Source organism: Cryptosporidium parvum, chromosome 6 (genome assembly GCF_000165345.1).
Source record: "Cryptosporidium parvum Iowa II chromosome 6, whole genome shotgun sequence".
NCBI lineage: Eukaryota > Apicomplexa > Conoidasida > Eucoccidiorida > Cryptosporidiidae > Cryptosporidium > Cryptosporidium parvum.
The window spans coordinates 868843-887482 of record NC_006985.1 but is presented as its reverse complement, the minus strand read 5'-3'; the positions used below and the strand labels follow the sequence as shown (position 1 = coordinate 887482).

The window sequence follows — 18640 nt, the reverse complement described above, 5'->3', positions numbered from 1 at the left end:
AGGGTTTGCAAAACAATTGCCGATAAAATGATGCCAATTTGAGAGTTTATGTATCGAAAAGTTTTACTCCGTTCTTACTTATCTTTAAGTTCTAGTTTAGAGACCTCTTGAAGCAACATAAACGGCGAGATCGACAAGTCTGTTTGAGTAACCAGATTCGTTATCATACCATGAAATGAGTTTAACAAATGAATCATTGAGTGCAATGCATGCATTCTTGTCGAAGATAGAAGAATACTTGCAACCAATGAAATCGGTCGAGACGACATCATCGCTTGTGTAGCCCATAATTCCCTTCATTGGACCATTGGATGCTTCCTTAACGGCTTGATAGATTTCCTCTATAGAGGCTGGTTTTGCAAGCTTGCATGTTAAATCAACAACGGAAACATCTGGAGTTGGGACACGGATGGCCATACCTGTGAGCTTTCCATTCAAAGCTGGGATGACCTTACCTACGGCCTTAGCTGCTCCAGTACTTGCTGGAATAATGTTGTTCCCAGCGCATCTTCCTGCTCTCCAGTCCTTGCCACCCTTGCTTGGACCATCAACAGTTAATTGGTTAGCAGTAAGAGAGTGAACAGTTGTCATCAAACCTTCAACAATTCCAAACTTGTCATTAATAATCTTAGCCAAAGGAGCAAGACAGTTTGTTGTGCAAGAAGCGTTAGAGATAACGTTGAATTTTGATGGGTCATATTCAGTGTTATTTACTCCCATGACATACATTGGGACATTGTCCTTTGGTGGAGCAGAGATAATGACCTTCTTGGCACCGCCTTTAAGATGCAATGAAGCCTTCTCCTCTGTTGTGAATACACCAGTTGACTCGCATACAATTTGAGCACCTGAAGCACCCCATGGGATTTCTGCTGGGTCCTTAGCTTGGAATACCTTTACTACCTTACCGTTGATGCATAAATCCTTGCCTGATACCTCAACTGTACCATTGAAGTTACCATGAACTGAATCATACTTCAAGAGGTAAGCCATATATTCAACGTCCATGAATGGATCATTTATTGCTACTACTGTAATGTCATTTCTTTCCATACAGGCTCTCAAAACTAAACGACCAATACGTCCGAAACCGTTAATTCCCAAAGTTGCAGTCATCTTTAAGTTATATATATTAACAATAAATAGATTTCTCTCAAATTAGCAAAAGTTTTGCTTCACTTCCAAATTTTTAAAAAAAAAATTAAGAAATATCGAAAATATTAGTTTATCTATCTAAGATTCAACTAAATAAAGTGGGTTATTTCTTTATATATACAATATTGGTGTGCAGTATCCTCTCTGTCCATGCGCCTATCTTTTTTATATTATTAATTCCCCCAATATCCAATATAATATACTATCCTTAGTATACTCGAATACGAGACATGCAAGCCTGGTTGGCGCCTTTTTGGCTAAATTCCAAGCATAAATTTATATATTATCGATACTGAATTATTTGATAAAAAAAAAATTTACATGCAAATTTGATATTAAAAAATTTAAAGGAATTAAACTGAATCAACACATTTCCTAATTCTAATGTTCCATCATCTAACATAAATTTCTATTTCTTTTTATTGTACTTAATCTTTCCGCTCTTAATTAACAACTCTTTGGCTTATCTGCTTTGAGTTATTTTATAACTTTTCCTCTTATGGCCCGCCAACCATATCGCCACTACCACGTATCTCCATAAATATTACTGGAATTTATGGGTGTTTATAAACATTTATCTGAAATAGTTATCCTAATCTGTCTAATAAAAAGATTTTAATTTTCTAAAGAAGTTAAATCTTTTGTTTCCTGTTCTGACTTTCCTGCTTCTCCCATTAGCCAAGACTTAAAGTTCATCACTCAAACAATGAGCTCTGTACTGTAGATAAACTATACATTTCAAAATATTAAATAAACATTTGCCCTTTTAACTTGTTATTTTTAAAGTTATCCAATTATTTCAGTATGAATTCTTTAAAATAATTGCATATAAAGTTCCAGCCAAGCAACCAATCTTTTGAAACTACTTGGAAAAATGAATGAAACAAACACCAACCACTTTTCCTGCCATTTTTTCTTAAGGAGTGTAACCCAAGATCTTCATTTGAACCATTTCTACTTAGATTTCCTTTGATTTGATCTTCCAACAATCTTCCATATTTGCGACTAGAATCTGTTAAAGTATTTCTTGTTTGTGTACTTTCTACTAATATATCAACATTTGAGGCATAATCGTGAAACTTTACCCAGATCCCAACTTGATCTAAGTAGAGTAAATCATGATGTTTTCTTTGATAATATGATGTATCTTTAGTTAACTTATAATCTTCATCTTCAATTTTATATGGTATCGAAGTACCTATTAAGTTAGTATCATTATTGCTACTTTCTCCTTCTACAAACTCATTGGGATTTTCTAAAAACCAAGAGTATGTAATATTAGAAGAATTTTTTTGACTATTTTTTGAAGTACCATGAATTTCTAAGTCTCTTATTCCTATTCCTTCAACAAAAGGCCAAAATACATTAATTACCCATCCACACACAATTAGAAAAAAGCAAGTTACATGAGTTAGTCTTTGCATAATATTACCACGTCATACTTTCATTTCAAAACCTAGCTAGCCTATTTTCTGACAATAAAGAAAATAGACTTGAGTCTTGCAATAACTTTACCAGTTTTTCTAAAATATACTAAAACTTAAAAATGTCTTGACTGAATTCTGCTAAAGTCTTCTGTAAAATAAAGTGAATTTAATTGGCGCGTATATGCTGATGCTTGCTTAGAAAGATGTACATAATATAATATAAACAATGTAGATGCAAGAATATTTGCTGTTAGACCAAAATAAAAAAGGATAGTCCAGAAACCATGAGTGAAATATAGACATAAACTATCTGAAACTGCCCAAATAAAAGTGATTGCAGCCATAAACAGAGGAAAATGCAATGTTGTTGTGGTTGCTTCATTCAAAGTAGGCGAATCAACGGGAGGTTTTCTGGAGAAAATAAGACTTAAAGTTCCAATAAGAGGATAAGAAATACCCATTCTGATGGAAGTTGTAATGATCATACAAGAACTCCATGTGATCATGAAGAATGCATAAAAATCATTTCCATAGTATGATAAGAAAATTGAAGATGCAAATAATTGGGGAATGTCTTCCAATATATGCATTATTAAAGTATAAGTCCAATTAACTCTTTCCAGCATGAATAAAGCTTCAGGCATTTCGTCACCAACTTTTCTTATTTGGCAATAAACATGAAAAGGTGAAAATAACTTGTTTGTATATTTATCAGCAATACGATGATAAAATATGAATGATCTCGTTAAATATGCCAATATACTGGTCATGAAAGTTGATAATAGGCACATAAAAGAAACCCATCCCATATCTTGACTTAGTCTATGAGTCTTATTACTTGAAATTAAAGTTTTTAAGACTTTAAGTATAAAAAATAAATTGTTAATCAGGTAAAACTGTTTCATAATTTCCCATAAAGTAAGTTGTGACTGTTTACTTCTTATTGTATTATTGTTTCTGAAGTTATATATCAAACTACAAATATATCCCAGTGAAGTGTCTGAAATTGAATCTTTATTGGTTTTTCTTGATTCATTACCAATTTCCTTGAATTTCAACTTGTCCTTAGTACCCTTCATCTTCATGATATCTTCTTCTTTCTCACTTACAATATACAAAGCATCATATCTCTGTGAGTTTTGTCTTTGTTGTTGTTTATTCCTAGAATAATAATGATAATAATAATTAGATAACGTATTAGATGAAACAAATGTTTGCTTCTCAACTTACCACTCTTCCTCTGTCATATCCCCAATATCCGAAAATCTCATTGAGTTCAGACCCTCCGAAAGTCTTGGGGAAAAATGATCTTCGAATAACGCAGTGTTAGCATATATGCTATTTTCTCTGCTCTTCCCACCATTAGATGCGGTACTTGATCTATGTTCATAATTTAAGTTTTCATATGAACAACCAATATTATCAATGGAATCCTGCCTTGGCCAGTCAATATTGTAACTCATCTCATTGAATTATCCACTAAAATTTCAATTATATTTGCTTTCCTTTTGAAATTTCCGATTTAATTTCATGTAATTTAATTTAATACCTAGAAAATAAATTATTTTGTGCGTGAAAATGCCTTTGCTTCGAAACTTGTATCTCTATTAATTATGCATTCCACGTATATATTGCATATATACATATATAGATATATGTATATATACCTCTTTATTATGGCTCAATTTATGTTCATCTACTCCAATATTTCAACTTCACAATCTTCGTTCTTTCCTATCTTTACTCGCCTACTTTTCTTCACTTCTCGCTGGATCAATACTATTTCTCTTTCTTGGTCTTTCTTTCCTCTCTATTTGAGCAGGCCTTTTCCATTTACTTTATTAAATACGATTTTTTTTTTTTCTCCAGCTTAATTTATTTCCATTCTCACACACATCCACAATTTCTACGCACTTGCCGCCAAACTGTGTAGCCATTTTTTTTGTAGCTAAAGGCCATAATAACTCACTTAACCACTATTTATCAAAGTTAAAGTTTTCCTATTATTATTATTATTTTTTATTCAACTAAATTTATTCTTTACCAATTTTTTTCTGATGAAACAAATTTAGAAGAAAAAAAAATCTTATATTTCATATATTAAAACTAACTTTATAAAAACTAATCGCATTTACTTATTCGCATAATAATCTACTTTCTACCACGTAATTGCATGCAAACTTTTTTTACACGTATGTGCATGCAATTTTGTCATATTACGAAATACCGGTATTGAATTATTTGTCCACATGTGTGTGTATGTGGGGGGAAAGAAAAATTCTACAATTATATACATTAAATAATATACAAGAAATATTCAAAAATAGTAAAAAAAAAGATTGATAAATGATCATTTTAAATATTTAACTATATTTGATCCCTAATCCAAATCATAATTCAAATTTCGTGGTTTGTCTGAACGGATTCCAAAAGCTAACAGAGATGAGTCTACTTTCTTTCCTTTTTTTCTCTTATTTTTATGATTTAAAAGTTTGGTTGTGGTATTAAGCTCAGATTCCTTGTAAAGGTCTTTATTTATTTCTTCCTTCTCAATCTCATCAAAACTACATTCTGCTTTATGATCGATTACCTCTGAACCAATGTTTTCATTAACTTGATTACATGTCATAATACGATTATTATTACCCCACATATAACTTTTGTGTAAAGAGTCGGAATTACACATTTCCCAGAAACCCTTTTGATTGTTTCGTTGTATTTGATTCGTTGAAAAGTTATTGACCGAATTCAAAGCAATGGTTTCAAATAAATCAGCATTTGTTGATTCTCCAGATTTGATTCCCCAACCTTTCCATTTATTCCCATTATTAATATTAATATTATTCGAGTAAGGTACTTTATATAAGATCTGATTAGTTTGATCATTGACTGAAGAATCTTGTTCATCAATTGAATCCAAAAAAATACACGATCTTTCCTTCGGAATTCTTTTCCAACCTTTAGGTGTATCTTTATTATTGAAAGCTTCCAAATTATTGCTCTTATTATTTGCTCGATTCATAGCTTCTATTCTAAGCTTTTCCTTAGAAGTGATCTCTTCCTCTCTTAATATATCCTGGAAATTCACAACTTCTCTCTTTGCTTTAAAATTTTCAGTAGTAACCCCTCCCCAAGGAACTTTTGCGGATGAAGGTTGTATTATTTCTGATACAAGATCACAATTATTCTCACTTTTTTGTGATTCGACAACTGAGTTATCACGATCAGACTTTAAATCTTTCACTTTAACTGAATCTTTTCCAGAACTTAGAGTACTGGATAAATTCTTTTCAGTATTAAAACTTTTATTCACCTTTTCATTACTAATCAACTTCGGAGCAGAAATATGGTGATCACCAACATCTAATTGTAGCTCATTGATTTCTGAAATAATAGATGAAATATCCTCACTTTTAATTTTCTCTACTTTATCATTTTGGATTGAAGAATCTGTAAGTCTTTGTAATATTACTTCCAAATCAGGAATATAAGTAAATGTTGATTTAACATCTGGGTAAAATAAGTTTATTGGTCCCCAAACATGTTTTGAAGTCATTGTAAACAATGTTTCATGAGTAAATGTATAACTTTTCCATAAACTGCTCATATGTCTTGTTGAAAAAGGTCCATTCACTGTTAAAGAACCTGATTCTTTATATAACCAAATCGGAATATTAAGCATATCTATTTCTTGTCTCATTTCCAGACCAACTTTATGTTGATTTTGAATTAATTGGTTATCAATTCTGAAATTATTAAAGTTGTTTTGGATATTATTTACCCTTGAATGGTCTTTATTAGTTTCAATACCCAATAAATTAACATTTATATTATTGCTATCAATTCCTATATTACTCTCATTAAAGCTATTAAGATCATTGTTACAGCTTATATTCTGAACGGTTCTTGAATTGTTTACAAACTTACCATTCAATACATTGTTTTTGACTATATTACTCTTAAATAGTCTTGAATCTGCTGTTGCACAATTACCATGATAATAGTAATTAGATAACATTATGTCTTTGAAATCACTGTGAATTACATTATGAGCCTTTTCATCAGTTAAATCACTTCCAGTATCAATTAACTTATCAGAAAATGGCACTTTGATTTTCTCACTATTATTAACACCCGACAGCGTTTCGGTATTGTGACTTTGAGAAATTCTCGAGTCAATTCCTTCTAATGCCATAACAAGCTTATTTCTAATAAATTTCTCAGAATCAATGCTCTCCTTTTCAAACCTATTGTTTAAGATTTTCTCAATGGATGACATATCTTTCTCTAAATCAGTTAATTGGTTACGAGCGCTAAATCCTATTGCAGTCTCCACTTTTTCAGTGTTTTTACTTGGTTTGGTATGATTTCCACGTTTAGATTCTTGATTAACATTATTATCTGTTATAGGCTTATTCTTCCTCCAAGAATACCCATTATTTATTCCATTAGCTCCTCCCTCTTCAAAAACTTGTGGATTTTTTGTGGGGGAGTGATTTGTATCAAACGTACTGAAAGCTTTATTTTGATTATTAAAATATCCATTTTTATGTTTTCTTTCTAAATAATTAGAGTATTGTCTATTAGAGCCAGAATTTCTTGAAAATCCAAAATTATTCGAAGTGTGAATATTACTCCTTTGAATAGCTGTTTCCAATTTGAAGATACTTCTTGGAACATTTAAAGGCTTATAAAGTTTTAATAAAACCTCAATTGGATATATATTTTTTGAAATAATCTGTCTAATATTTAAATTAGATTTATCCAATTTATATGAATTATTTCGATCTTGGCTCATCTTGTATACTCACAGTCTCATCTATTTTGTCTAATCCCAATAAAACCCAAAGAAAACTACACTTGAACTTTTGCTCATAAATACCAAAAAGAATAGCTTTTAGTCAATTGTTTTATCAATGAATCTTTTACTATAATAAATTGTTATTTAAGAGTATAACTTATATATTGAAAGTCTTTTTATTAAATATTAAAGTATTTGTTGAATTTTTTTTTAGTCTCAAATAACTATTTTTGAATTTTTATATTAAAATTTTTGACGCAAAAACATATTAAATTTCAATTGAAATTTAATATATAATAACTACTTATCTTCCCTTTTTGACTGTTTTAAAGTATCTGGCTATTTCTATTTGACATTAACATTTACGCGCCAACTTTAATAATTTATTTAATATTGATATATATTGTAAATATTTCAAAAAATTATTTTTTTTTTATCGAGTTTAACTTAATATTTGAAAATATTACTCTTCACCAAATATATTTACCATGATATTCAGTTAACTATAATATTATTTTTTGAATATGATTATTTAAAATGGAAGAGAAATATCCAGATCGATTTTCTTTTCTTTCGATTGTAGTATTTGACACTTATTACGATGATTTTATTTTTACATTTATTCCCTTTTTTTAAAAAAAAATTGGAAAAAAAATCAAAATTCTAAATTTTAGCGAATCTTTGTTATTTATTCTTTGTAACATATTTGTCCACATACGTGTCGATTAGTCATTTAAAAAAAAATGACACGTCACTTCGTATGCATGCAAATTTGTTAAAATGCCGGTATACAACAAATTTATAGAGCTGTACAAATGCATGTGGAAAAAAATAGTTTAACATTTGTTTTAATTAAATAATTCTTTAAAAAAAGTTATTTTTTTTTTTAAAAAAAAAAAGAAATTCTTTTTACAAGAATATATAAAAAGCTTCAAAACTGAATAATCAAATCAAGTAATTAATATGAGTGAATTGAGAAATGAAAAGGTTGAATGGAGTCAAATTAAATATGAAGAGTTGCCAAATTACATTAAGAAACAGGAAAAAAAGATGGGAGCAATGTTTTATAAAGAATTTGGTATATGTATTTTTAGGTTATGGGTAGTGCATTGTAAGAATGTTTGGCTCGTAAATAGTGGTACAAATGAAAGCTTCTTAATGGAAAATGACGATGAAATAAATATAAAAAGAGTGATAATGAAAAATGTGAATATGAATGAAAGGTATCACTTTCTGTTGGAAACATCAAATGGAGAAAAAATAACAAGGAGGGATCCTTATGCTAGATATACTGATTATGATACTGATTCATCTTACATTACTGATACTCTTGGAAACTTTAATAAGTCAATTCGAGAATATTTAAAAAAACATGAGTTTAATCATTTAATTATTTATGAGTTACACGTTGAAAGTTACATTCGAAGATTTTCAGAGTACTTTCCACTTCAATCTGAAGCAAAATTTAGCAAGAACCCGAGCTTTTTTAGGCAAATTGCTGACTATGGGCTCGACAACATTAAGGATTTAAACTTTAATTGTTTAGAGCTTATGCCTATTGTAGAGTATTGTGGAGAATGGGGCTATAACCCAAGGCTACTATTAAGTATTAATAGTCACTTAGGGTCGGTTGATGACTTCATATATTTAGTCCAGAAAGTCCATGAAAAAGATTTATTTATTGTTGTAGATTTAGTTCTTCATCACGGAGCATCCAAGCTTAACTCACTATGGAATTTTGATGGATATAATCACCAAGGAGGAATATACTTTGAGGGAGGTGGTGATACTGGCTGGGGAGCCAAATTCAATTTCCATAAAAAAGAAGTACAAGATATGTTATATGAAGCATGTAGAGTACTTTTGGGTGAGTATGGAGTTGATGGAATACGTTTTGATAGTGTTCATAATATGCCAAACTGGTTATTGAAGAATATCACATTTAGATTGAAGGAAGAATTTCCTGGTAGGTTTCTAATTGCAGAAGTTGTACCTGAAAACCCAAACTATTTAAAAGAATGTGGATTTGATTCATGTTGGATTCACTCATCATATTATGATATTATTTCTCAGTTTAGGAACCAAAAAACTCAGCAAGAATGGAATTCTGGATATTCTAAATCTCTAATACAAGGTCACAGTGGGTTTGATTCCACTAGTCAATGCATTCTAACAATGTTAGGGAATCATGATCAAGCTGGGAATAGATGTAATGGTGGTAATCCCTCTGGTGATGATCGCATTGGGAGATATATAGTAGATCAATTTGGTGGAAGACAAAATTGGGATGCAAGAGCATACTGTAGGTTATTGTATTCATTATCTTGTATATCTTTTGGAATACCAATGGTTTTTATGGGTACAGAGAATCTACAAGGGAAATGGTGGTCAGCTAAAGATAAAGCTTATAACTATGATTGGGGATTAATTAAGAATAATGACCAAGTCACACAACAAATGAGAAAATTGGTTAAAGATATCAATCTTCTTAAAACTAAAGAAAAAGAAGTATTTGCCTCAAATTACAATAACTTCTCTCATTTTAATGTAAACACGTCAAACTTTGTCGTTGTTTTTATTAGAAAAAGCAAGGACAAAGCATTTTTATGTGTTGTAAATATGGATAAAACTGAATGGCTTGAAAATAATTACCAAGTTAAGATAGATCAGAACATTATCCAATCTTTTGGTAGGGAATTGAAGCAAGAGTTTAATTCTCAATCTGAAGAATACGGAGGATGGGATGGTAGCTATACAAGCCCTAAAAAAGGGCAAATCAAGTATTCAATACAAGATTCTGCAGAAAATAATGTATCCTATATGTTGAATGTGCCTAAATATTCTGTGACTATATATAGATTCTGTAATTTATAATGGTTTTTATTATTCAACAATTATTGGTAATCAAGTATATAATCTAATATTGATATAAATAATTATTCAAGCTAATTCTGTAAATAAGAGTGAAAATGAGTAAAAAGTTATTCACTAAAATGATTGAATAGATTTATCTCTAAGAAGTACAGATTTGTCGAATTTAATCAAAATGGTTGTACTATAGTTATTTGGGGTATCTTCAGTGGTATGAGCTGTCACATTGGCAGGAAATTCTGAACTATCTAGAATACCTGATACAATTCCTGCAGCATATGCACCACAATTAATATGTTCAAGATCCTAAATATTGGTTAATTAATCATTTTGTTAAAATTATTATTATTGTAATAATATTCAAACACTACCTACCCTTGGTACAGAGATGAATTTGTTTAAAAGAAGATTTTTATCATTGATCATATCTGAGAAAAAGAAATTTAAATATTCTTGGTTTTCTGAGCTTTAAATCATAATTTTTCAACTTACATTCATCATCAGATTCCTGCCCTTTAAGTAAATCCCCAGTATGTCCAAATAAATACTTCCAACACTTTTGAGATATAAAAGAAAGAATTTGAAGTATTCTAGTTTCTCTTTTTTGATGAGCTTTATCTCTAATTGAAATTAGCTCAACTATTTTAAATCCAACAGAAATCCCCATTTCATGAAGTCTTTAATTTTAAAAGAGTTAATAATTAACAATTTGCAATCCATCAAAGGTAATAAAGTCAATATTTTATCAACTTACTTATCTTCAAGCCTAATTCCTGGTTTCAGGCAAGATAGGGAATATTGAACCATTTCAGAAAATAAAAATGCAAAGGAACTTAAATTAATCTAATATTTAAATATTTAAAATTTGAATTTTATATAAATAGAATAATAATAACGTTGAAATCAAATAAATAAAGGAATTGGTAATGCATATAATATAACATTTATAAATACATTTCTCCAACTTTCCTACTCATTTTCAAAACTTACTTCAGGAGAACATTTCATAATATTTCTTTCTAATGGTTGAGAGGCCCCTTTTTTATTTTGCCTATCAATTTTCAGCATTTTCAAATTTTTACTTCGGGTGAATTATCGAAATATATTAATATATATTTATTTCCAGATCCACCATTTATTGGTGTCTTAAGTTAGAGTTATAAAAGGAAGAAAAAAAAAAAGCTGCTTTGACTGTTTCTCTATTAAAACTCAAATCTTTCAAGTTTCCATGATCCTAAATAAAAAAAAAGTTTTCTTGCTAATCTTCACACCGTTAAATAATATACCGGCATATATAATTTCTTTCAAAAAAAAGGTACCGGGTACCTTTTTATATATTTTTTTTAAAAAATTTTTAATATTAGATTTATGGGGGGAAGGAGGAAGAAATCAAATTTTATTGCTTAGGTATTTTTGTAATTTTTCTTAGTTCCCTTTTAAATCTTTTTTTTTATTTCAAAGTAATTCATGAAGAGTTGGAATGATTATTCTGTGGGGTAGTTTTTCCTATGCTTAAATAAAACCAAACATGAGAATTATAGGAGTATAACAAGCAAATATAAATAAAAGAATATTCTTTTTGGTTATTTTATATTGTATATTTCTATTATCTCCAGAAGATTTGTTTATTTGAACTTCCCATTTGTTTTTCTTGTTATTGGTTGAAATGAAAGGAATAAAGTCACTAATTTGATTCTTGCTATGATTGCTTCCATAATCATTTTCAAATCCATAGTAGTATAAGTCTTCATATTCATCCAAATCTCCATTTTCATTTTGGTGATTATTCCAATTTTCTTTTTTTTCGTTTGTTCCTAATTTTGATTCAGAGTTGTAATCTTTATTAAAACTCTGAGATATTTCATTTTCAGTACTTTTTTCATTAGGAATTACAACTTTCTCCATCTTGAATTCAGGAAATGATTCACCTGTAAAATCTGGTTGATATTTATCTAAAAGCAAAGGTTCTTTGTATATTTTACTTTCGTTGCTTGACTTTATAAGATGACTGAAAATAACATCCTTATTTTCAATATCAACTCCCATTCTATCAGAAATAATTGATGTATTTTCATATTTAATAGTTGAGTAGTCCTCATCATTTTCATCTTGAGTAACTATCTCTACCTTACCAAGATACTCAAAATTTGAATTCTCGTCAATTAATACATCCTCAATAGTATTGTTTTTTGGTATTTCCTCCTCATTAATCATTTTTGCTGCAAATTCTCTCTTAGTCTCTTTGTTTAATAGTTTTACCATTGTCATATTTGAAAAGTTTCCTGCTTGAGGAAAATGGACTCTAATATACTTTGCTACAATATTCTCAGATTTCTCGTCACTTTCTCCTGTATCTTTTGGAATATACGGAAGATAGTTCATTGGAATTTTGAATAAATGTTTTAGTTCATTATTTTTACTTTTATCATTAGTGTCTTTTCTGTGAAATAAGTTGTTATTTTTATTATTATTTTGATTTTTATGATTATTTAAATGTTTTCTAATGTTATTAATTGCATTGTTTTCATCGTCTCCGTTCAAATTCTTTGGTTTCTTAAAGTTATTAGTACCATTTGATTTACATTTGCTTTTAATATTTGCTAGAGTACATTTGATGAGTGAAAACTGACAAGCAATTCTGAATGGTGAATTATCTGAAAATCTCATAGGTTTAAAACTGAAGCTCAAAATTCCTGGATTTATTTGATTCACCTTGAATCCAACCTGTTTCATTGGACATCCATTCTCTAAAATAGTCAATGGTACGCATTGAGGATTTTTATAACCATATATTAAGTTATCCTCACATTTAGATTTCCAAATTTGACATTTTTCTGGCCAACTTGTTACACATTGATCTGATTGACTTTGAGTGTTAGCGTTATTAGTATCAGTTTCATTTTGAGATAATAAATATCTCATATTATTGTATTGCTGAATAGATTGTTGTTTCTTAATAATTTGTTCTTGCTCTTCAATCTGTTGTTGTTGTTGATTGTAAAGCATATTAGAAACAGCATTTTGACTAATTGCAGGTATCTGAGTAATTAACTCAACATCTGAATTTGGTCTTTGAGCAACTTGGGAAATAAGCTCACCAAGTCCATTCACTGCTGGATTTGGATCATTCCCAACTGCTTCTACCCAAGCTAAAGCTTGAGCAACTCCAGAAGAAAGTTGATCTCCTTCAACTTTGCGACTCATTGCAGCTTGTACTGCTTGTACTGAGTATTCCCAAGTACCAGATCCATGTATGCTTTTATCTCTTTTATTCAGCTTACATTCACATAATGCATTATTCATCTCTTTAGAAGGCATTTTTAGAGTGTTTTGAAAAATAAGATGCTCACTTGTTTCAATTATAACCATTCCACAGCTTCCTGAAGGTTTTGGATTAGTACTATAAGAATTTGATGAAAATGAGGGTTGGCTTCTAAAATCATCAAGTGAATTATATCCTGATGAAGAGATATCCTGGTTATCATATAATGATGTGGTTGCACAGAACATATCTGTTTTTGAGACATAAATAGCTTCGCATGAAGGATCTTCAACTCTAAGAAAACTTGGTGGCTTTTTTCTCCATCCTTTAGCAGATTTCTGTGGGACACAACATTGCATACCTTGTAGGGTACATACTACATGTGGAGATCCAACTCCAGGAGGGGGTAATATACTTTGCTTTTCAAAAGCTCCACTTGGTCTTAAAGCACCTTTTTGATCGAGAAATCCTGAATTATATAAGGAAATACTTGTTTGAAGTATATCGTTGAGAGGAAATCTAGATAAGAATCCACTCATACTTTTAACTGCTACAGTAGAGGTGGAAAGTATGCCTGGCCAATCCGAGTTTAAATTGTTATTAACTTGAGCAGAAGAACTTTTTTGACTATTTTCATTTGCATTACTAATACCTTGTATTAGTCTTTCTTCCATAGCCTGAGCATAAGCAATACTAGCAGAAACTGGGCATCCTAGAGCTCCAGATTGGAAGTTTGGTAAAGCTACCGATCCTTGTTTATCAGGCATTAATATACATGTCCCAATAATGCTTCCAGGGCCTTTAAGGAATGCTCCATACGAATAGTATCTACAGTCTGGGGTATTACTACAGGATAATATACACTGCTCAATATTATCTACGGGTATAGCCATTTCTAAGGGACTGTAAAACCTGGTTTCCTCTTCATAACAAAGATTTCTTGACATATTTTCCTCTGAATTAAATGTATTGCCGTAGTTGTGATTCTTGTCTTCATTTCCATCAATATAGTATTGTCGGTACCCATCGTCATTTTCATATTCGTGATCAACAGTATCATGATTTCCATATCTATCATAGTACTCATTATAATGTTCATTACTGGAATGAACTAATCTGGAGACTTCAGTTACTTCCTTTGGATCTAGAACAACTCCTATTATTTCTGGACTATAGTTAGATTCCTTATAGTGACCATATTCTTCTTCTTTGTTTTCCGTAAGAGGAGGATTAGAGGCTCTGGGAGTTCTGGAAGGACTGGTGGTGGTGGTAGTAGTGATATTGGAAGGAGTATTTGTTGCGATGTTGGAGGAAGGTGTCGTTACGATGCTGGAAGGAGGGTTTGTTTTGATACTGGAAGGAGGGTTTGTCGTGATGCTGGAAGGAGGGTTTGTTGTGATGTTAGAGGGAAGAGTTGTTACGATGTTAGGGGTAGAAGTGTTGAGACTAATAGAAGGAGTGGATGTACTGGAACTACTTATGTTTGTATAATTTAATATTTGAGGAATTTCTGTGGTTATATTGGTTAGAGTAGAAGCATTGGAAGTTGTAGTGCTGACTGGACTGGTGGTTGTAGTAGTTGTGGTAGTGGAAGAGGATGAGAAAGTAGAGGAATCAGAAGGTGAAGAAAATGGACCACCAACTGGAAATTCTCCCTTGAAAACGGTGCCACCATCTAAACCTGACTTTGCAAGACTTTTTTCAATGCTCTCAATCCTGGCCATTATTGCATCTAAATCATTGTCTCTATTTCCACTCATTAGACTCGAATTCATGATCCTTTCATGAGATACTGATCCTAAAGCACCATTTGTATTGTTTCCAGATCCCATACCAAACATTAAAACAGGATCTGAAGAACCTGTCTCGTTCCTAGAGCTTTGTTTCTGGAATTGTTGTTGTTGCTGTTGAGGCTTGAATGTAATCGGACTCGAGTTTGCAAAAAGCTGCTCCAAAAAATTCCTTGATGGAAGTTTTTTAGGGGCACTGTACAGGATAGCAAGCTGGTCAAATGAGCTCGTTTTATCCTTTGTAATACCTTGAATAATATTTAAAGCACCAATTGATTGAGCTAAAGCAATACCGGTACCAGAAAATAATCGTCTTTGTTGATTTATTCCAATTGATTCAACATCCTCACCATTAGCATAGATTGCATTATTTAACTGAGGAACATTGGAAAAACTCGAAGGCATTCCATTTTTGTTGTTAATTGAACCCACACAAAAAGCGTACATTCCTGTCAAATCGTCGCAAGGAAAGTCTAAGCTTCCATCCAACTCCTGCTTACCATTATTTCCTGTTGGTAAGGCAAATAGTATTCCATTCTCTCTTGAAGTTCTTCTCATGATGTGCCTCAAAATTCTTGGAGCTGCTCGATTTTCTTCAATTGTCTTTGTATCAAACTTTAAAGGCAAAATAATATTTCTTGCTTTAGAAGTAATTGCAGAATCTATTGCTGAAGCTATCTCACTCAATGGAGCACCTTTTCTTGCACTATTCCAAACTTTATACCCAATACATTCAATATTCGCTTCTCCTGAAAGCACCATGGGACATGCAACTCCTTCAGGAAATCTATCACAATCACATCCTGTCACATAGGCCATTGCAGTATCTTGACCTTGGTTCGTATCAATATTACTCAGCAATTTGGCATACATTTCATATTCTTTATTTGATTGATCACTTAAATTCGGGTCTTTCATGTTTTCATCAATCACCATTTTGTTTCCTCTTGTTGAAGAGTCAATCTCAAATAATCTTCTTTTTGGAGGAGAACTTCTAAAGAAATCATTATTCTGATTACCATAACTTGAACTAGAATCTATATTATTCATCTGAAGAATTGTATCAAATCCAGTACCAATAAATGCATTTATTAAGTTAATTTTGTCTCTTTGAGATTGAGTCATATTCTTTTGTACATGTTCTGGAAGTTTATTGATAAATCCTTCAGGATGGAAAGAAGTGATATCATTATCATCATCAAAAACACTACCATTCATTTTGACAAATGTTGTTCCGGCAGAATTTCCATGGAATGGATTGTTAGAAAACTTTGAAAGCTGTGAAAATGGAGAATTAAAGTGATTACCATTTGAATTAACAATTGGGGGGGTATTTTGGTTCATATTATTTGCAAATTTATTAATTTCTGTTTGATTATTTTGACTGTTAATAAATGACGGTTGCTTTATCCCACCCTCATTTTGCTTTGAAATAGTCTTTCTCATCCATTCTGAAGTTGATGGAGAATTAATGGTTGGTACTTTTAAATCAGGATTACTCTTTCCATTAGAAGTCACTTGATTTGGATTAATAGTTTTAATACCATTTGTTGCATAATATGATGGAGGGGAGGCGGAAGAAGAAGTTGATTGATAAGCTGAGCTCTGTTTTCCCCATGTATCTATTGATTCAAAAATATTTGGAGCTAAGCCAGAACCAGATTGAGAATGAACTCCTACTTTATTAGAATTACTATTTGAGTTAACTTGAGAAACACTATTAAATCCAATAATGGAATTATCAATTGTATTGATAGCATTATTACTTGAACTTGGATGAAAACTTCCTCCTTTAAAGTGATCACTTTGAATATTGAGTTGGCTTTGGTCATTTTCATATCCACCAATTACATTATTGTTACCCTGTGGTATGGGTTTATAACTCCAGTTAGAGATTGATGGGGAATTATAATAGTTATTATTTGCATTTGTTTCAAGATAATTTATATGGTTTTTGTAATTATATTCTGGAAACTTTTGCTCATTTTTGACTGCAGGGTTCCCAAAAGGAGGTGGAAGCTTTGCAGCGGAATCACTCATTCCTTTGAAGATTACTGTTGCTATATTCATTGCAAGATCATTGTCCAAGCTAATATCTTCTCTAGACATATCTACAGGAACGATAGGAGATGTTTGATTTTTGAACTTTTGAGATAGCTCTGTAATGTTTTTTCCTTTGAGATTCATCCCAAGAAGGTATAGTGGAGATATTGTTAATTTAGAATTACCATCTGTTGGGTCCATTTTTCCAAAAATTGGATCTTCAATTTCCTGGATTGGCGTAGATCTAGACTTTTCTTCCTTATTTGAGAAACTGGATAAAAAGTTGAGTGCATTCCAAAGAGAAGATTGCCTCCCTCCGGAAAATGATGTTGATGAAACAGTAGGATTATTGAAATTTGATGATGAAGAGGATGGGGAAGAGAACATATTTAGTTTATTAAGTAGATTAGATGCTTCATTGAACTTTTTCAAAAAGTAACCATCCAACTCTTTGTATAGCTTTGCTTCATCTGTTAAATATTCTGTGCCTTGATTGTTATTCGTAATATTTCCTTGAGACTCTTCGGATTTCAAGATTCGATTAAAATTTACAAAATTATTAGGAATACTGCTCCAATTCCACTTATAGCTATTACTGTAATTCTCAGTAGATTTATCTTCATTTCCACTTGTAAATACCGATTGTTCACTTAAAAGAGAATCTTTAGTACAGTCAGCCTTGTTTAAAATATCTAACTTTTTGATAAGTTTCAAACCTTCAGCCAAGGGAAATATACTGCGTTCTTCATACTCTTTAATACTGGATCTAACATCAATTACAAAAACTCCAAGTTTCTCGTAAAATTCAACATATGAAAATGGCAATTCTGAAGTTTCTGTATATTCATTTAATCTTTCAAAAAACAAATCTGCCTCTTTTTCCCTAGTAAAAGTATTTTCTGATAATAATATACATATATACCTTGTAACTTTGGAACCAACTGAATGATAGCTTTCTCTGTCTTTGGATGGACTATTTTCTTTACTTTCTTGGTAATAGTTACAGTTGTTTCCAAAACAAATATCACCCACTCCTACAATTGGACTTTTCATTTCCTTAAATAGTATTGGTGGGGCAGGGTCCATATGTGCTACTGGATCATCTTTCCTTTCCTGAACCTTTTCATCAATTGATGAGACTCCTGGAAAGTTGATGATAAGGTATTCCAGTAGCAATAATAATAGAGTTTTCAATACTAAGTTTTTCAAGTCACTCCCTGTAAACATTTCAAACAATTAATTGAATTTTCTTTTTCTTTTGCTATATTAATTGCCTCTTAGCTTTTGTTCC

General features: G+C 31.1%; 7 protein-coding genes across 7 annotated transcripts; 1 reads left to right on the top strand and 6 right to left on the bottom strand.

Moving 5' to 3' along the window:
- Window positions 1-96: 96 nt before the first annotated feature.
- On the bottom strand, window positions 97-1116 carry cgd6_3790 (glyceraldehyde 3-phosphate dehydrogenase; the record flags this gene model as incomplete). The annotated part of the gene is made up of 1 exon (XM_627718.1): window positions 97-1116. The coding sequence occupies one exon, from the start codon at window positions 1114-1116 to the stop codon at window positions 97-99; it is 1020 nt and encodes a 339-aa protein (XP_627718.1).
- Window positions 1117-1949: 833 nt separating this feature from the next.
- Window positions 1950-2579, bottom strand: cgd6_3780 (hypothetical membrane protein with signal peptide and transmembrane domain; the record flags this gene model as incomplete). Its single annotated transcript, XM_627717.1, has 1 exon — window positions 1950-2579. The coding sequence occupies one exon, from the start codon at window positions 2577-2579 to the stop codon at window positions 1950-1952; it is 630 nt and encodes a 209-aa protein (XP_627717.1).
- A 116-nt stretch (window positions 2580-2695) lies between these two features.
- cgd6_3770 (hypothetical protein) lies at window positions 2696-3808 on the bottom strand (the record flags this gene model as incomplete). Its single annotated transcript, XM_627716.1, has 1 exon — window positions 2696-3808. A coding segment is annotated over one exon (1113 nt), but the record flags the coding sequence as incomplete, so codon positions are not given.
- A 1154-nt stretch (window positions 3809-4962) lies between these two features.
- On the bottom strand, window positions 4963-7380 carry cgd6_3760 (hypothetical protein; the record flags this gene model as incomplete). The annotated part of the gene is made up of 1 exon (XM_627715.1): window positions 4963-7380. The coding sequence occupies one exon, from the start codon at window positions 7378-7380 to the stop codon at window positions 4963-4965; it is 2418 nt and encodes an 805-aa protein (XP_627715.1).
- A 948-nt stretch (window positions 7381-8328) lies between these two features.
- Window positions 8329-10257, top strand: cgd6_3750 (1,4-alpha-glucan branching enzyme; alpha-amylase; glycogen brancing enzyme; the record flags this gene model as incomplete). The annotated part of the gene is made up of 1 exon (XM_627714.1): window positions 8329-10257. A coding segment is annotated over one exon (1929 nt), but the record flags the coding sequence as incomplete, so codon positions are not given.
- Window positions 10258-10371: 114 nt separating this feature from the next.
- On the bottom strand, window positions 10372-11097 carry cgd6_3740 (41-2 protein antigen precursor; the record flags this gene model as incomplete). The annotated part of the gene is made up of 4 exons (XM_001388303.1): window positions 10372-10560; window positions 10630-10682; window positions 10747-10931; window positions 11009-11097. Coding segments are annotated over 4 exons (516 nt in total), but the record flags the coding sequence as incomplete, so codon positions are not given.
- A 669-nt stretch (window positions 11098-11766) lies between these two features.
- cgd6_3730 (large extracellular protein with a signal peptide, apple domain and a transmembrane region) lies at window positions 11767-18576 on the bottom strand (the record flags this gene model as incomplete). Its single annotated transcript, XM_627713.1, has 1 exon — window positions 11767-18576. The coding sequence occupies one exon, from the start codon at window positions 18574-18576 to the stop codon at window positions 11767-11769; it is 6810 nt and encodes a 2269-aa protein (XP_627713.1).
- Window positions 18577-18640: the final 64 nt, after the last annotated feature.